General features: G+C 37.8%; 2 protein-coding genes across 4 annotated transcripts in view; one reads left to right on the top strand and one right to left on the bottom strand.

Moving 5' to 3' along the window:
• The first annotated feature begins 249 nt into the window (after positions 1-249).
• On the top strand, positions 250-15,421 carry LOC127413680 (eukaryotic translation initiation factor 3 subunit L-like). 2 transcript variants are annotated; one of them, XM_051650997.1, is made up of 15 exons: positions 250-374; positions 537-579; positions 3,295-3,508; positions 3,588-3,667; positions 5,421-5,482; positions 5,637-5,706; positions 5,994-6,067; positions 6,264-6,435; positions 6,530-6,684; positions 7,812-7,982; positions 12,192-12,325; positions 13,744-13,917; positions 14,095-14,284; positions 14,823-14,903; positions 15,029-15,421. In XM_051650997.1, exons 1-15 carry the CDS (start codon positions 342-344, stop codon positions 15,104-15,106), a joined length of 1,731 nt encoding a protein of 576 aa, XP_051506957.1. In that variant the 5' UTR covers positions 250-341; the 3' UTR covers positions 15,107-15,421. The 2 variants fall into 2 exon arrangements, with proteins under 2 accessions (XP_051506957.1, XP_051506958.1); XM_051650998.1 differs by lacking the exons at positions 250-374; positions 537-579; positions 3,588-3,667 and having other exon boundaries at positions 3,430-3,508.
• LOC127413678 (cadherin-23-like) overlaps positions 15,356-19,465 on the bottom strand; it is a 315,190-nt gene continuing 311,080 nt past the window's right edge. For both annotated transcript variants that reach the window (XM_051650995.1, XM_051650996.1), the window contains 2 exons: positions 19,351-19,461; positions 15,356-18,382 (listed from right to left, as the gene is read on the bottom strand). In XM_051650995.1, coding sequence (XP_051506955.1) covers positions 18,047-18,382; positions 19,351-19,461 — 447 coding nt within the window. In that variant the 3' untranslated portion in view covers positions 15,356-18,046. The remainder of the gene's footprint in view (positions 18,383-19,350; positions 19,462-19,465) is intronic.

Here is a 19,465-nt window from a genome sequence, read left to right as displayed (position 1 = left end):
TCATTTAGAAGTAATTTTGGATAAAAGCGTCTGCTAAATGCATACTAACTCTAGATGTGTACACCTTTGCAGATCTTTTGCTAATAAAAACACACTGACCGCGCTTTTTACACCGCTAATAATTAGTTAATAGGTCCCAAAGATAATTTATATTTATTTTTATTTATTTATTTATTTATTTATGCTAGTTAAGCTAGTTAAAAGTTCTTCCGATCGCGGCCTTCGGCTGCGTCACCGGAAGTTGCTGACAGGGACTTCCTTTCTCTCCTCCGTGCGTGGTCGGCTGGTAGCATCGTGGTTTATTCAAGGATTAAACTGAAAATAGACGAATAAACTTCACCATGTCTTACCCTATAGACGATGACGACACGAGTGTGAGTACACGTTCCTGGTACATTAAATATATTAAAGCGGTCAGAGCATGTTGGTTAATGAAATAGCAGGATGTTGGACAGGCGTCAGTTTCACCTTCTGAACATATTCGTCTTGCTTTGTAATTTACAAAAGTGTTTTGTTTTCTTATCTCCTGTCTGTAGTATGACCCTAACAGCTACCCCAGTGACTATGACTATCACACTGGTGAGTATCAGATCACTCTTGACCATCACATATGTGCATGTATTAACAGTCAATAAAAGCGTATATAACAGCTGATGTGCAAAGAATACATTTATCCTAATGCAAAAAAATTCACATTAACACTTTCTATTATCATATGGGCGATAGATAGATACATAGCAGGGCTCGACATTAAGCATTGTCATATGCAGTGTTAGGGAGTAACGAAATACATGTAACGGGATTACATATTTAAAATACAAAATATAAGTAACTATTCCACTACAGTTACAATTTAAATCATTGGTAATTAGAATACAGTTACATTCAAAAAGTATTTTGATTACTGAAGAGGTTACTTTGCATTTTATTGTTTATGTTTTCATTGTTTATAATTTAGTAATCTTATAGTATTAATATTATTATAATGTGGATTGTTACATACTTATTAATATTGACTGATTCACATGGCAGAGAAAATACCTCGGATATGTACATTAGAAAGCTCTAGAAAGGTGAGAGTTGTAACGGGTGCATAAGTCTGTTTTAAGCATTTCTCTTCACTCTACAAATGGTATTATTACTCAAAGCATTTTTGCAATTTCTGCCTTTCTTGCTGTATTATGAGGGAGCGCTACGATGTGACGACAATTAGATCTCTCCAGCGTTGCGCACCTGCGATGAAGACAGCTTTGTTAATTATAAACAGGAACAATAGTTTAATCGCATCGCTCGCTTACAGAGACGTGTTACAACACCATTCACGTATCCAATTAACAGGTTTACATCCGTTTATATATGTAAAATCTAAAGTTCAGTAAATATGTGCTTCCCCACTGCTCGCACTCACAAGCTGCAGAACGCTGCACAAGTGAAGGTGAGAGGGCGACCCAGTAGAGCGAATTCCCCGCATTTTGAAAGTGAAACATACGGGAATTATTAAAATTGTACTCAATCTCCCCAATCATAGCTATTGCGCTAGCATTCGTTATTGAGATTTTAATCAGGCTACTAGTAATGTTGGCAAGTAAAATTGTCTTTAACTTGCCCGTTCAAAATTCCACTTGTTAATATGTTAATGTCAAGCCCTAGATAGATAGATAGACGGACGGATGGATGGATGGATAGATGGACTGACAGGTAGATACAATGTTGTGAAAAAAGTATTTGCCCCCATCCTGATTTCTTCTGGGTTTTTTGTATATCTCATACTAAATTGTTTCAAAAATTCTAACAAACATTAACATAAAACAAACACAATCTGAGTAAACACACACAAAAAAATTTTTTTTTAAATGATAATGTTCCACAAACCTATGAAACTGCATTCATAATGGGGTTCAGCTGGACTAGACACACCCAGGCCTGATTACTGCCAGCCCTGTTCAATCAAATCAACACCTAAATAGAACTTTTTCAGCAGCATGAAGTTGATTAAAAGGAGCCATTATCTCCAAATGGAGAAAACTTGGCACAGTAGTGAACCTTCCTAGAAGTGGCCAACCTTCCAAAATTCCTCCAAGAGCACAGCAACAGCTCATCCAGGAAGTCACAAAAAAGCCAAGGACAGCATCCAAGGAACTGCAGGCCTCTGTCGCATCAATAAATGTCACTGTTCATGACTCCACTATCAGAAAGACACTGACCAAAAATGCCATCCATGGAAGAGTGGCGAGGCGAATACCACTGCTAACCCAGACGAACATTAAGGCTCATCTGAATTTTGCTGAAACACACCTTGATGATCCTCAAAGCTTTTGGGAGAATGTTCTGTGGACTGATGAGTCAAAAGTGGAACTGTTTGGAAGACTGGGGTCCCGTTACATCTGGCGTAAATCGAACACAGAATTCCACAAAAAGAACATCATACCTACGGTTAAGCATGGTGGTGGTAGTATGTTGGTGTGGGGATGCTTTGCTGCTTCAGGGCCAGGGCGACTTGCAAGAATTGAGGGAAACATGAATTCTGCTCTCTACCAGAAAATCCTAAAGGAGAACATCCGGTCATCAGTCCGTGAGTTGAAGCTCAAGCGCAACTGGATTATGCAGCAAGACAATGATCCAAAGCATAGGAGTAAGTCCACCTCTGAATGGCTCAAAAGAAGCTAAATTAAAGTTTTGGAGTGGCCTAGTCAATGTCCTGACTTGAACGCAACTGAGATGCTGTGGCAGGACCCTTAAATGGGCAGTTCATGCTCGAAAACCCTCCAGTGTGGCTGAAATAAAGCAGTTCTGCAAAGAAGAGTGGGCCAAAATTCCACCACAGCTTTGTGAAAGACTGATCTCCAGTTATCACATTACAGTAGTTGCTGCTAAACCAGCTATTAATTTTAAGGGGGCAGTTCGTTTTTCACATGGGTGATATAGGTGTTGGATAACTTTTTTTGCTTCAGTAAAAAATATATATATTTGAAAATGTGTTTTGTGTTTACTCAGTTTTATATCTTGTTTGAAGATCTAAAACAATTTAGTGTGAAAAAAACACAAATATAAGAAATCAGGCAAATACTTTTTTACAGCACTATAGATAGGAAGTAGCACACTGCATCTGGGATTTTATTCATCTTGGACTGTTGTTGCCTCTATTTCTGTATCCATCATGGTAAGGAAAGACTAAGATTTAAAAATCTTCCTTTTCCACCAGCTTGGTTATCGGTATCGGCAAAGTCCACTATTGGACGACCTCTAGTATGTAGAACATGAAAGACAAAGGTATATATTTTTTGTATTGTGTAGGCGACCCTAAAGCTGATCTGGCTTATGAACGTCAGTACGAGCATCAGCAGACGTACCACGTGATCCCCGAGGTCATCAAGAACTTTCTGCAGTATTTTCATAAAACCATCTCTGACCTGATTGACCAGAAGGTGTATGAGCTGCAGGCCAACCGCGTGTCCAGCGAGAGCATTGAGCAGAAGATCTACGAGATCCAGGATGTCTATGAGAACAGGTGCGCAACCGTACAGTTATATGGTCTGTATTCAAATGTATGAAAATATTGTTCTCATCTTGCTTTCTTTTTGTTTTAGCTGGAACAAGCTTACAGAACGCTTCTTTAAGACGTCCCCATGGCCAGAGGCAGAAGCCATCGCTTCTCTGGTCGGTAACGGTGAGTGAAATGATCTGGGGTTTTCTGGAGCATTTATGAAGCAGAAGCTCTTAAGGGACCCTTTTCATCTTTTCAGGTTTGGAGTGCGGAAGTAAACTATAGCAGAGTAAACTTTTATAGAATGGGATACCATAATAAATATTATTTTTGCTCCCATTTGCAAAAGGAAATAATCCACAAATATGTTTCCACGACCTTACAAAAGAGAAAAACATAGATACACTATATACAGTACTGTGCAAAAGTTTTAGGCACTTGTGAAAAATGTTGCATAGTAAGGATGTCTTCAAAAATAATGTCATACATAGTTCTCATTTAAAATTGATATTTTCTACTGAAACACTAAAAGCAGAATATGTAAAATAACTGTTTTAAGACAGTGTTTTTGTGAAAAGTATAACGCGCTTAAGACTTTTGCACATTACTGTACTGTATGTACAGTTGAAGTCAGAGGTTTACATACACTTAGGTTGAAGTCATTAAAACTCATTTTTTAACCAAGAACCTTGTGAAGATGCTGGAGGAAACAGGTAGACAAGTATCTATATCCACAGTAAAACGAGTCCTATGTCGAAATAACATGAAAGGCTGCTCAGGAAGGAAGAAGCTAATGCTTCAAAACCCGCCAAAAAAAAGCCATAAAAAAAAAAAAGAGAAATTTCCTCTGGTCTGATGAAACAAAAATTGAACTTTTTGGCCGTAATGACCATCATTATGTTTGGAGGAAAAAGGGTGAGGCTTGCAAGCCGAAGAACACCATCCCAACCGTGAAGCATGGGGGTGGCAGCATCATGTTCTGGGGGTGCTTTGCTGCAGGAGGGACTGGTGCACTTCACAAAATAGATGGCATCATGAGGAAGGAAAATTATGTGGATTTATTGAAGCAACATCTCAGACGTCAGCCAAGAAGTTAAAGCTCGGTCGCAAATGGGTCTTCCAAATGGACAATGACCACAAGCATACCTCCAAAGTTGTGGCAAAATGGCTTAAGGACAACAAAGTCAAGGTATTGGAGTGGCCATCACAAAGCCCTGACCTCAGTCTCAGACTGTTGTGTGTGAAAATCCCAAGAGATCAGCAGTTACAGAAATACTCAAACCAGCCCATCTGGCACCAACAATCATCCATGCAATTATCTAATCAGACAACCGTGTGGCTGCAGTGCATAAAATCATGCAGATATGGGTCAGGAGCTTCAGTTAATTTTCACATCAACCATCAGAATGGGGGAAAAAATGTGATCTCAGTGATTTGGAGCGTGGCATGTTTGTTGGTGCCAGATGGGCTGGTTTGAGTATTTCTGTAACTGCTGATCTCTTGGGATTTTCACACACAACAGTTTCTAGAATTTACTCCGAATGGTGCCAAAAACAAAAAACATCCAGTGAGCGACAGTTCTGCGGACGGAAATGCCTTGTTGATGAGAGAGGTCAACAGAGAATGGCCAGACTGGTTCGAACTGACAAAGTCTATGGTAACTCAGATAACCTCTTTGTACAATTGTGGTGAGAAGAATATAATCTCAGAATGCTATTCTGAGATGCGGCTTGGCGTTGTTTTGCTGGGACGAGGGGGACCTACGCAATATTAGGCTGGTGGTTTTAATGTTGTGGCTGATCGATGCATATACATACAAGATTTTTTTACAAGATATATCCTGGTAAATTAGGCTGGAAATGTGCTGTGAAATTGATTGAGTGGTTTGCAGGTATGAATTTCTTTGTTGACCATGTTGTTTTGTTCTGTCTCACAGATGCTGTTTTCTTGATCCTCTACAAGGAGCTGTACTACCGACACATCTACGCCAAAGTCAGCGTGAGTGTGTCTGCTCGTTTATCTTGTTAAAATGTTCTTGTAGTCTTTCTTACATTTTGACTGGAGGAAAGTGTCTTTAAATATAGATTTAGCCCCCTAGATTGAGTATTAGCTCTAGTATCATGCTTGTAAACAATGTGTGTCTCATGTGTAGGGAGGTCCAACTCTTGACCAGAGGTTTGAGTCCTACTATAATTACTGCAACCTCTTCAACTACATCCTCAGTGAGTCCAAACCATTAATTCAGCATTTGTAGTATGTTAATTAACTATTTTGCAATATCACAATATATTCACAATGACTTTGCTGGCTACGTAAAGTTAGGCAACATTGTAAATATAAATTGATGATTAATGCATTTGTTTGTTTAGTTTAAATGTTCGTAACTTAAAAAAAACCCTGTGCCATTAGACTAGTTTCACAAATATAATGACATTTACATTCCTTAGATTGTTAGTTGAGTTTAATGATCATGTTTTTGATCAGTGTTAAATATGGTGAATTTTCTTAGATGCTGATGGGCCAGCACCACTGGAGCTTCCAAACCAGTGGCTGTGGGACATCATCGATGAGTTCATTTACCAGGTAAGAGCAAAACACCTCAGATGCCCTCTTCTTCTGGCACTTTCTCTGTTTGGACTGCTGTTGCTAATGTGTCAATGCACAAGTAGCTTAAAACAAATCTGAAATGCCTTTTATTTAAAGCGTCTTTCAGAATGCCTCTAAAGAAACAAACCTATCCAGTTGAAACTCAGATGCTGAATCTCTCTATGATCTATAGTTTCAATCGTTCAGTCAGTATCGCTGCAAGACGGCCAAGAAATCTGAGGAGGAGATTGAGTTCCTGAGGAACAATCCCAAGATATGGAACGTTCACAGCGTGTTGAATGTTCTTCACTCTCTGGTGGACAAGAGCAACATCAATGGTCAGCTGGAGGTGTACACCAGCGGAGGTGAAAGACTGCAGTGATTCCTCATAGACCAGCTTTTTAGTTTTCTTGTTTGTATTCTTCAGATCTGAGTGTGATGGTTGTGTTTATCTCACAGGTGACCCCGAGTCTGTGGCAGGTGAATACGGCCGTCACTCTCTCTATAAGATGTTGGGTTATTTCAGTCTGGTGGGATTGCTCAGGCTTCACTCTTTGCTGGGGGATTACTACCAGGCCATCAAAGTCCTGGAGAACATTGAACTCAACAAGAAGGTAATAAGATACCCAAACACAGTGGGGTTTTCACAGTTCAAACATTTCAGTAGCTTTGATACCACAGCGAAAACTAATATGCTATGAAACACACTCCTTTATTTAAATTGTAATTAATATAAACAATAACACAATCAGTTAAAACATTTGCATGTGGTTTTCAAGTATTTTTCAAACAAGTAAACATTGGTTAATGTTTTTCCATTTATTCACGTAAACTCAAGTAATAATAAAACAAAAGCACAAATTACAAGCAGTAAAGCAATTAAAAACAACAGAACAAAGGAACGAATTACAAGCAGTTAGACAATAGAACAAAGATACAAATGAAGTAAACAATGATTGAAAATTCTCTCATTTACCCACCCTCATGCCATCCCAGATGTGACTTTTTTTTTTTCCTTCTGCAAAACAAAAATGAAGATTTTTAGAAGAAAATTTAAGCTCTGTAGGTCCATACAATGCAAGTGAATGGTGACCAAAACATTGAAGCTCCAAAAAGCACAAAGGCAGCATAAAAGTAATCTATACGACTCCAGTGATTTAATCCATGTCTTCTGAAGCAATCTAATCTGTTTTGGGTGAGAACAGACAAAACGTAATTCCTTTTTCACTGCACATCTTGCAGTTGCAGTCTCTAAGCACATCATGATTTCAAGAGCTTGAAATCATGATCACCAATGAGACTGCTGATGACAAAATTTATAGTGAAAAAGGAGTTATATTTTGGTGTGTTCTCACCCTAAAACAATTGGATCACTTCTAAGTTCTGGCCACTACTCACTCGCATTGTATGGACCTACAGAGCTGAAATATTCTTCTAAAATCTTTTTGTGTTCAGCAGAAGAAAGTCAAACACATCTGGGATGGCATGAGCATGACTGACATAATGACTGAATGATGAGAGAATTTTTATTTTTGGGTGAACTGTTTCTTTAAGTAAACATTCATAAATTGGGAAAAAACACAAAAGTAGTAAGATGTCAAATATAGTGCTTGCATTGTAATTAATTACAAAGTACACAAAAAACAGTGCATTTATTAGGTTATCGTTCTAACAATGGATTCATAATCAATGGGCATTAATGTCATCAATTTTGATTGACAGTTGTATCTGTGTATTTCAGAGCATGTACTCGCGTGTGCCTGAGTGTCAGATCACCACCTACTACTACGTGGGTTTTGCGTATCTGATGATGAGACGCTATCAGGATGCCATCCGAGTGTTCGCCAACATCCTGCTGTACATCCAGAGGACCAGAAACATGTTCCAGAGAACAACTTACAAATATGAGATGGTCAGTGATGACTTTCCTCCATGTTGGACAGTTTAATACATTTGAGTTAAGGAAGGGGTTTTAAACAGAAATGGGCATTTTTATGTCATTTTGTAGTTGAGAGCTCTAACCCACAAAAAAAATGACTTCTGTTAAAAATAACATTTAATGACACATGTGAAATTTATATTTTGTTTTATTCACAAACCATTATAGTGGTGCACCGATCAGGAAGTCAGAGGCCAATACCGATCTCTGAATTTCTTTCTTTTTTTTATTTTTTTTTTACACACATCGGCCGATACCGATTTTTTTTCTTTTTTTTTTTTCTCTCCCCTCTTTGGCCCTTTGCCACGCTTTTACAAATTACAGTTGAAGTCAGAAGTTTACACACACACCATAGCCAAATACATTTAAACTCAGTTTTTCACAATTCCTGACATTTAATCATAGAAAATATTCCCTGTCTTAGGTCATTTAGGATCATTATTTTAAGAATGTGAAATGTCAGATATATAGTAGAGAGAATAATTTATTTCAGCTTTTCTTTCATCACATTCCCAGTGGGTCATAAGTTTACATACACTTTGTTAGTATTTGGTAGCATTGCCTTTAAATTGTTCAACTTGGGTCTAATGTTTTGGGTAGCCTTCCACAAGCTTCTCACAATAAGTTGCTGGACTTTTGGCACATTCCTCCAGACAGAACTGGTTTAACTAAGTCAGGTTTGTAGGCCTCCTTGCTCACACATGCATTTTCAGTTCTGCCCACAAGTTAAAAGTGAAACGATCTGTCTGTAAACAATTATACAAAGTACATGTCCTAAAAGAATTGCCAAAACTATAGTTTGCTAATATGAAATGTGTGGAGTGGTTAAAAAAATGTGTTTTAATGACTTCAACTTAAGTGTATGTAAACTTCTGACTTCAACTGTATATGCTACGGTTATGTTATGCCCCACACAGTAAAATTATGGAACACTTTACAAAAGGTTCCATTTGTTAACATTCTTTAACAACAGTAGTTAACATGAACCAATAAACTTGATGTTAGTTACAACATATACTAATACATTTTTAAAAACTTTAAAAAGTTGTAATAGTTAACATTAATGCACTATGAACTTACAATGAACAATTGTATTTTTATTAACTAACATTATGATTAAATTATCGGCATCGGCCGATTTGTTCCTGTAGGGCGCTGAGAATCACATGCTTTCATGTGAAGAGACTGAGACATGTAAATGACCAGTCACAGTTCATTTTGTTGTTACGTGCCATCGTGTTACTACAAGAATAGACCGGTGTGCAACACAGTGTCATTTAAACGGTCCGCATATCAGAGCCTCGGCAGACACATTTGAGCTCGTAATGTTAAAGTGCTCACCCGTTTCACTCACCCTCTCTCCTCAACAGTTCCCTGTAACTTTTAACTATCTTGTCTAATGATAAAAAGGCAAATATCAATAAAACGAATATCATATACCATCTGCAAATATGAGCATACAGTATCTCATTTAAAAAGATGTAATAAACCTCACACAACGTCAGCAGATCCAGCATCCTGTGGAGTGCTTGTATATCTTCCTTTGAAGCATGTATTCTATCAGCCTCTCCTTAGCAGTTCCTTGTAACTTTTAACCTTCTTTTCTAATGATAAAAGGCAAATATTAATAAAACTTCTATTATATACCGTCTGCAAATATGCAGATCTCTCGTTTAAACAGATGTAATTCAGGAACCTCACGAAAATCCAGTGTTTTCTTCCCGTCGAGCTCTCATCTAATATTTTCCTCTGAAGCTTGTATTCTATCAGACAGAATCAAAACTTCAGGATCAGGATAAAAAGTTCCTCTGATTCACAAATCATGACTGTCTCTCCGTGACAATCCACATAGGTGATCCAGGCAATTTAAACTGTCAGTAGATTGCTGCTGCTCGCGCTGGATCTGCACGAGCGCGTGAGTGCAACCAAAGTCTTTCTAGCAAGTCAGATCACTGTCGGCCATCTTTGGAAGGCTCTCGGGAGGCTATATCCAGTCATGCCAGTGCAGCTCCTATCTACTTGAATGGAGACAGACCAAAATCTCAAAAACGGTCAAGATTACGATAAAAAAAACATTTCAAATCAGCAATAAAATCTGACAATACTGGAATCATAAATTGTGCTTCTTTAACTCCTATTAGCTTGTACAGCTAATGCGCGTTATCGAGATGATTGACAGGTGATGTCTGTATCTAAAAGGTGATTGGCTCTTTTAATTGTAAGGCGGGACTTCTTTTCTACATCCGTTGACCGTTGGGCACTCAGAGCTCCTTGGTTGAGTGTTCCAATTTCTCCCATTTATTTTAATAGAAGTGGCCCATCTCTGCTAAATAATCTCTGGTGCAACTTTAAAGTAAAAGCGCTTCACGTGCGCTATAAGTAAATTTCATATTCACTATGCTCTGTATGTGCAGTTGGTTTGATTCTGTATTTTTTTTAGAAAATGCAATTAATGCGCACATGCTATCCATGGTTGCTGGACAACTGTGTGTACTGTTATATCCTTCCTAATATATTAACAATTTCTTCACATGCAAATAAATTAATAAAATTTCATGACTAAACAGAAATCTGAAGAAATTGCTATCTACCATTTAAAATACAATATTATTTTATATTATTATAAGTTAGTTTAGTGTGAAATTGAGTAAATATAGTGCTAAATAAGAGTTAATTCATTATTTAGCAAGTTTATGTTTGTTATTTACTATATTAAATTGTGTGATGTATCGGCCACCCTGCTCTCTGGATATCAGCATTGGCCATTAAAAACCCATATCGGTCAATCACTGGTTATGAATAGTTCTGTTGTCAAAATCAAAGGTCATTGTGACATACTGGCAACCAGTAGAAACCATGAGAGCATCACACACAGTAGAGATATGTTCAAAAATAAGAAATATATATCCATTACAAGCTCTAAAACTGCTCCAGTGAGAAATCATTCATATCTATGATTTGTTTACTGTCTTTGGCATTTTGCTGTAACACAAATCCCTAATTATTAAGCAAATGCGTGAAGACGTGGCGCCATTATGGTTAAAATGTAATTGCTGTAATTAGTGGTAATGTGACCAACATTAATCTGATTTAAATTGGGATCCCCTCAGAATAGCACTGAGATGAGTGGCTGATGAGATATTGAGAGCACCTGGAGAGCACGCATATGTGATTGACACCTAGAGTGCTCATGTTGAAGGGAGTGAAGCTAAAAGCGCTCATGATGGCTCAAACAGTCTCTATCGCTCAACACAACTTCTGATTGTCACGACTTATGTTACATCACGTTTACTCAGATTTGTATTTGCATGTTTATTTGTCGTTTAATTCATTTTTATACCCGTTTGCAGCCTCTTTATCCTCTTTGTGCTCACTGTGCCGCGAGTGAGAATTACTACCGTAATGACTCTAGAAAATGGGCAACTTAATATTCATACATGTGTAATTCGTACACATTTTTAAAAACAAAATGGCATATTCATGTAAATTACATCTTGTCTGAAAGTTTAAATTATTGAATGCTTAGAATTGCCAACAACTCACCCACCAAAGGCCACATGCATCAATGGCTGAGAAAGTGCTCATTTATTAGAGTAGCAGTGTATGTGTGATTCCTTGCGTGCTGCAAAAAAGTTTGGCTCTAAAACTAGGCACAATCATCCGATCACGGATTTAAGATGAAGATCAGCCGATTTAGATCGGTGGCAGATCAGTCGTGTGCACCCCTAATAGCTTACACAAACTATGCATTGATTTTTAGAAAAAATTTAAATGAACAATATGCATTAATTAAAATGGGGAAAAAAATATTAAGTAACTGCAAAACTATTTGTACTCACCCTGAGCTTACATAAAAACGAATGGCATTAGGGTGATGCGCATAAACTCTAAGTCTACATAAAGGTTTGTTATTTTTCATAAAAACAAGTGGTTAAAGTTGTGCTTTTTGCAAAATGCTGTGTTCAGAAATTTAACACACACATACATACTGGTTTGAACTTCTGAGTTTCTTGTACCGCTTCGTATTTTCTTACCACCTTAAAAGCGATCCTTGTCTGCTGGTTGGCATGTTTTTGTGAGATTCAATCAGTCAGTCCTGAAATTTGTGCTTAAAAAGTTTCTAATGTTACACTTGGAAAATTGAATTTGTGTGATGTGTAATTGGTTTTGTGTATTGTTCAGATTAATAAACAGAACGAGCAGATGCACGGGCTGCTGGCCATCGCTCTCACCATGTACCCCATGCGCATCGATGAGAGCATCCACACACAGCTCCGCGAGAAATACGGCGACAAGATGCTCCGCATGCAGAAAGGGTGAGGACACGCACACTCTGCCTTCATCTCATTCTCCCTTTTTGATTTGTAACTAGTAACACCTAATAAACAAGCTATCTATATTTCTAGAGCAAATAATTTTCCTAAAAATTGATGTCCACATATGTGGACATCAGGACCAAGTTGTGAAATTTTTAGTAATACCAAGCTATAGAAAGTCAGATTTTTTTCATCAAATAGTTTGTGGCCAGGAGTGTTGGTTATTCATGTATTTAATGACGTTATAGACATTACAGCTGATTTTCTATAAAGCTGAATCAATTCTGATTCAAAGTATGGCCAGCATCATCAAATCACTGCCAACCATGTTAAAATAAAATTATACATTACAAATTCTGAATCTATGTAAAGATTATCATTGTCCCATGTCTGCCAAACATTTTGAGTTGTCCAAACATCATCTGAAGCCTGAAACTGAACTTTTGGTCAGATTTTAGGAGTGAATGCACTTAGCTGCATAGAAAGCTATAGGATGCACCCTTGCTCCCTATTTAGTGAATGGCATAACCTCCAGTGAGCTGTCTGTCTGTGCTGGTCTCAGAACAGTTCCAAATGCACCTTATTTTCATCCTAACTCCATATAAAGCCTCTTAAAGCAAAAAATGTTCAGCTTTTGCATGAATACATTTATACTCAATGTGAAAATGCACAGTAAATATATAGAAATGCATTTACTAATGTTAATGAATAGAACTGTATTGTACAGTTATAACAAATTAAAACAATAGCAAAATGTACATTAAAATGAAGCAAATTGACCCACAGACGTTATAGATGAAAATTATTTAAAATAACATGTTTTTTCAACTTTTGCGGGAACGTGGTCCTAATTTCAACATATGTGGACATCATATTTATGAGCACGCTGATGCGCAAAAAATGAATGAATTTTTTAAAGCGCCAAATCAAACGAAACTAGAGACGCTACTCTTTACAACCAATCAGGTTTCAGTCAAAAAACTTCTAGGTTTCTTACCAGATGCACTTTTGTTAGCGCTGCGCCAGAAGTAGCGCTTCAACGTCACACTGTCACATGACGCGGTGCGCCAGAAGTTTAACCCTTAAATGACAGTGTAGAGTCTTGCAAAGAGTATTTAGTCGGTTTGAATTCATTTAAAGTATGCGTTGCGTATAGCAAATCCAAAATACAACGCCCAAACATATGGACGTGGGGTCGCATGAGGTTAAGCCATTTCAGAGCAAATTCAAATAGGTTTCAGTGTTTTTTTTTATCAAAAATAGATTTTAAAACCCTTATTTTAAACCACTATACCTATAATTACATTTTGAACCTGGTTTTCACCATGAAAAAAGCCATGAAAGCTGGCATGGTGTTAAATCACAAACAGAGCAATTAATATAGCATTATTCTCTTGTTGAATAATGTGTTTTTTCAGAGATCTTCAGGTGTTTGAGGAGTTGTTCAGTTTCGCCTGCCCCAAGTTCCTGTCGCCTGTAGTTCCAAACTACGACAACGTTCATCCAAACTACCACAAAGAACCATTACAACAACAGCTCAAAGTGTTTGCGGAGGAGGTACAACAGCAGGCGCAGCTCTCCACCATCCGCAGGTACAACACTGTGTGTTGCAAAAATAAGACTTATATTGTGTGTTGATCTCGTTTTGTCCGATTGTTTCCAGCTGAATATAATATATATATATATATATATATATATAACTCGCACCAAAGAAAGCAGCATCAGTTATTAGAAAAGTTTCGTCCTGACTCCATCTGTTTGTCTCTCAGTTTCCTGAAGCTTTACACCACCATGCCTGTGGCCAAGCTGGCAGGATTCCTGGATATGTCCGAGCAGGAGTTCCGTATCCAACTGCTGGTCTTCAAACACAAGATGAAGAACCTGGTGTGGACCAGCGGCATCTCTGCTCTGGACGGAGAGTTTCAGTCCGCCTCTGAGGTCGACTTCTACATTGACAAGGTGTGTGTGTGTGTGTGTGTGTGTGTGTGTGGGTGTGTGTGTGTGGGTGGGTGGGTGGACTGTTTATTTGTGTTAAGACTAGAACTGCCAAAGTTAACACTTTAACTTGTGGAAATAAATGCAGGGTTGCCATAGTCCTGAAAATATCAGTGAATTGTAAGGTTGTGGTTGTCCAGTCCTGGGTTTGTTATGGAAAAGTTTAATGCATTTCTGTAATGAATATAATTTTTCCCAAGTTATGCTCAACTTCAAAAAAAATTAAAATAAAAAATAAATATATATATTTAAAAAAACAAACAATTTTTATTATTTTTTTTGACTAATAAATGAACTACAAAAAAATGACTTATAATGATTATTTTAATGCGTCAATAGCAAGTTATTTTACTTAAGCTGGCATGGCGTAAAATCACTAACTAATGCATTAGCATTTTAGTATTGTAGCAAAAGATAACTAAAGAGATACTGAAACATTCAGAATAATTGCTGTCTTAGTCAAGTTTTCACACATTGTGACTTTCTCTCTCTCTTCGATCAGGACATGATCCATATTGCAGACACCAAAGTTGCCCGTCGCTATGGAGATTTCTTTATCCGACAGATCCACAAGTTCGAGGAGGTACACATTCTTCAAAACACAATGCAACACTGTTTCCATATATGGATGTTTGAATCTACAGTATATTCAAATTAACATCTACATCATGTCACATTTTGATTTGACCTCTTTCACTCTCTCTGTAGCTTAACCGGACACTCAAGAAAATGCCTATGACGGGCAGCTCCACTGGTTCGGGCAGCTCAGCATCACGTGCCACATAATGAAAGTCCCTCCAGACCTAAACAAGTTACTCTGATGCAAAATAACTAATCAGAACCCGATTTGATGAGTCTGTCATACTGACCAATCACAGGCCGATGCTGTACATCTTAACTGGGAATCAGGAACATCAGGAATCACCTAAAATATTGTCACATTCAGTTCATTTTTTCTGATTGGCTCTGGTGTCAAACCAAGTGTAGTCATTCTAAAGTTGATAAAGTTTGATGTGACTGAAATATAATTTGAACTTGTCTATTTTTTTTTTTTCAAATTTTAAATTGTACAAAAATAAAACTTGAGTTTGTGCTTGGGCAGATGTTTTCAGTTACTTGATATTGAGTAAAATACATTTTAATTTCAGCTGTTTTCTTTATGCATACTATGTGCTGTCATTATACAGTGTTTCTTCATTTTAAGTTATATGTATTGCCCAGTGCTCTCCAACCATTTAAACCCTTATCTATCAATAACTAGTATTGTGTTTTGGTACAAGTGCCACAAGATGGCAGAAGAATATTTGTATTCATTTGCATTACTGTATAAAAGAGGAATATATCACACCTCAATGCAATATAAACTTTTAAATCTAAACAATTCGTTTTTAACAACTTTGGGCTGATGGTATATACCAATATAATATACTAAAAATTAAATGGAGGCTGAAATTGAAGGGGGAAAAAAAAAAATATTTTTTTTTTATAGACTCACTTCTGTACAAATCAGTACAAATTTAATTTAATAGGACTTAATTCATAATTTTGTCCAGAGAAACATGTGTTTCTGTGTGCTGTGTCATGTTGCAAAATATCTTTAATATCCTGTCACTGTGCACTAGTTCATAGAGGAATGCTGTCGTCATGACGACTTTTGGTTTGGTTTAATATTGTATCTTCATGACCTTAAGGCAGAACTGGTGCATATATCCTTTATTCAAACATGATCCACAAAGGTTTTTCCATCTACAGCCTCATCGCTGGTGACGAGACAACAATCACAAAAAAAATTAAATAATATATACAAAAAGGGGAAATATATATATATATATATATATATATATATATATATATATATATATGAATGCCATACAACATACAAGACAGTAAAATAAGTTGAAAAATACACTACAACCATTTATACACCACTCGGTCTGGTAGATAAGCATTTTTCTTTTTCAAAAATACCTTTAGTACTCAATTTTTTTATATATAAAATAGAAAAACAAAGGAAAATAAAGACATGGTATTTTCCCCCCTCTTAGGCAGCAGTGTTCTGTCAATGGTTGGGCAGAAACGTTTTAGCTTGACTTTTTTTTTTTTCTTCTTTTAAAGTTGAGTTCCACCATCTAAAGATTTGTTGCTCTTGTGAGCTTCAATGCCACAGTTAGGTTTCACTGCCATTTAATGAAACGCATTATTAAAAAGTCCCACAGTTAAAGCGAAAAAATGAGAAGAGCATTTTCTTTGTTGCCCATTTGACCAGACACAAACCTCTTACCTCAGTAAGTTCAGTGGAAACAGTGTTTGGTCTGCTTACTGGCTTTTCTCATTGGTCCATAAAATATTTTTCCATCTTGAATGTAGCCTTCCAGGTTTTTTTTTTTTTTTTTTTTTTTTTTTTTTTTTCAGTTCTTTCAAACATTTTTAGAATGCCTTTTAAATTTATGGTTGTCTCCATAAACTTCTGATTTTTGTCTGTAAAGAACACCAGTAAAAAGCTGTACATTCTATTAGATAATTTTGTCTTTTTTTCTCTCTCTCTCCTTTATATCTGATGAGCTTTTCACACTAGAAAGATCAAGGTTTATTTTCAAGGTGGCGTGGGCTAACGTAATTCTGGGTTATTTTGTTCAACATTTCAAACCGTTTATACTTTACACAGGGTGAGTGGGTATGAATTAGTCCTAGCATGACCAAAACGAATTTGAGAAAATAGGCTTACTGAAAATGACCAAACGGAGAGTTCCACCAAATCTCAAACTCACTCTATTGGTTGAGCCAATATAGCTATGTTGGGTTGGTCAAGATGCTCAAACAAATGAAACACCACAGTGCTTTTCAGAGAAAGTCAACCTACGAATGGCTTAATTATAGTTGTCTCTGCATAAGCTGGGATAGGAAAAAGTGTTTAAACATCGCCTTTAAGTCCTCTAAAATATATTACAAAATATAAAATCTGTAAAAATAATAATAATAATAATAATACTGTCTCTTCACTCTAAAGCAGTGTGGTCACTGTGGGATACTTGCCGGAAGTGTTCAGTGTTTCCATCAGAAGCTGAAACTAAACGGCGCATGAGAGTTTCTGCGACAGTACAAAGTGCATGAATATGAGTTGAGGTCAGAGGTTTAGCTTTTGTTAGGTTGTCTGCTGTTGAACAACTCTGCTAGCACCATGCTGTTTAACACTGTATACCCCTGACAATGCTACATACCTGTTTGGGAGAGAGTTACTGTATGTAAAAAACAAAAAAAGTGAAACTATATCCCAGGGTTAAAAGTGGCCTTAAACTGGGATTAAAACAGCCATTGTGTGAAAAGCCCTTGAGATACACACTCATAATCAGTTCAAATGATTATTCTTCTTCATCAAATTATTTCTTGGTGCCCCTTCAAATATGAAAAACTAACTACATTAAAACTAGTGTCCATGTTTGGCCTTCCACTGGTCTGAGAGTGCATTTGTTTATCTTTTGTAGTGTGAGTGTGTGTGGGTTGAGTCTCGGCACTCTTGAAATAACCCTGACAGAATGACTCCGAGGTCTTTGGACCTCCCTTGATTTGGGTATTCCTGGTCCACACACATCTACACTTTCCTCACGCCTGGCTCTTACAAACCTGAACTCCTCTCCACACCGCAGGAAATTATTTACTACGAAGAATACAGAGCCAGGAGAGGCATGCACAATGTCACTTGTCTCAGACCAGCGAGGCCTCTGCTAGTCATAATTCTGTGATCTCTAAGGGACTCTCAGACAGAGTATCGCTGCCCTTGTTTCTGTGTAAAGGTGTCGATTTGGCTGATTCGGTTCGGGCGTTTTGTTCAGCATACAGTCCGCCGTCGGCGTGCAATGCTTCAAGGGAGTGTGCCAAGGCCCGCTGGTCATCTTCAGGCAGACTGTTGAGGTCAGAGGTCAAAAGCGTGCCTGTGCTGCCGTGAACGGCGTGCACCCCGTCGGGACCCCTCAGCTCAATCGGTAGCTTGTGCTTGAAGCGAAGGGTTCCTCGACCTCCACCAACACGCTCATCATTGTCATCATCCAGGTCACTCTGGATCAACTGAGAGATGAGAACATAAAGGATGGATGGATGAATGCATGAGATTATGTATTGGATGGATGGATGGATGGATGGATGGAATTAAAGATTTGTGGTTGGATGGATTGATTGAATGTTAGATAGAAGCATGGAATTATAGATTGGTGGACAGATTGATGATGGATTGTGCAGGGAATTATGGAGATGGATGAATTTAATTAAGGATTGATGGATGGATGGATTGAATGATGGATTGGTGGATGATGGATGGATGGATGGAGATATTATAGATTGGTGGTTGGATGGATGGATGCATGAAATTAGGAATTGGAGGATTGATGCATGGAATTATGGATAGGTGGAGGGATGGATGGATGGATGCATGAAATTAGGGATTGGAGGATTGATGGATGATGGATGGATTGAAGAATGGAATTATGGATAGGTGATTGGATAGATGCATGGAATTATGGATAGGTGGAGGGATGGATGAAATGATGAATGGATGGATGGATGCAATTATGGGTTGGCAGATGGATGGATGATGGTTGGATGAAATGATGGAGATGGATGGATTAGTTGGTGGATGGATGGATGGATGGGTGGATGGAAACAATGATATATGAATGAAATCATAAATGGGTGGATGATGAAATGATGGATGAATTATGGATTGGTGAATGTGAGGGAGGAAGAGAGAAATAAGGATTATCAACAAAGATTTACAATTTGACTCCAGTTTTCAAGGACACACTAAAAGAGAGATGTAACACATCAGTGAAGCAGTGTAAAACATAGAGCAGAGAAAACTGAGCTCATGTACAGCAACAGTCTGGGGAAACATCAGCAAGGTCACATGACTCAGTGTGGAGAACAACAGAAGCAGAAGTCATCAGGAGAACCCAGGGTTTCTACTGATAGGACAGGGTGAAGACGGAGTCAGCCAGCAGTGGGGAAGAGCAAACACAACACCCTGTCACAACGCCCACCTCTGTCACTGATGACTGGTCACCGTGGCTGGTTGGGTTGGTGACCAAGCGAGCGGCAAACAGCTTTTTGAGTCTCAGGTAATCATCCAGTACCACATTGAGCAGCGAGCCCTGA

The sequence above is a fragment of the Myxocyprinus asiaticus genome, chromosome 23 (genome assembly GCF_019703515.2).
Source record: "Myxocyprinus asiaticus isolate MX2 ecotype Aquarium Trade chromosome 23, UBuf_Myxa_2, whole genome shotgun sequence".
Taxonomy (NCBI): Eukaryota; Metazoa; Chordata; class Actinopteri; order Cypriniformes; family Catostomidae; genus Myxocyprinus; species Myxocyprinus asiaticus.
Note: the sequence above shows the minus strand (reverse complement) of the source record. Positions and strands in the feature narration are given on the sequence as shown.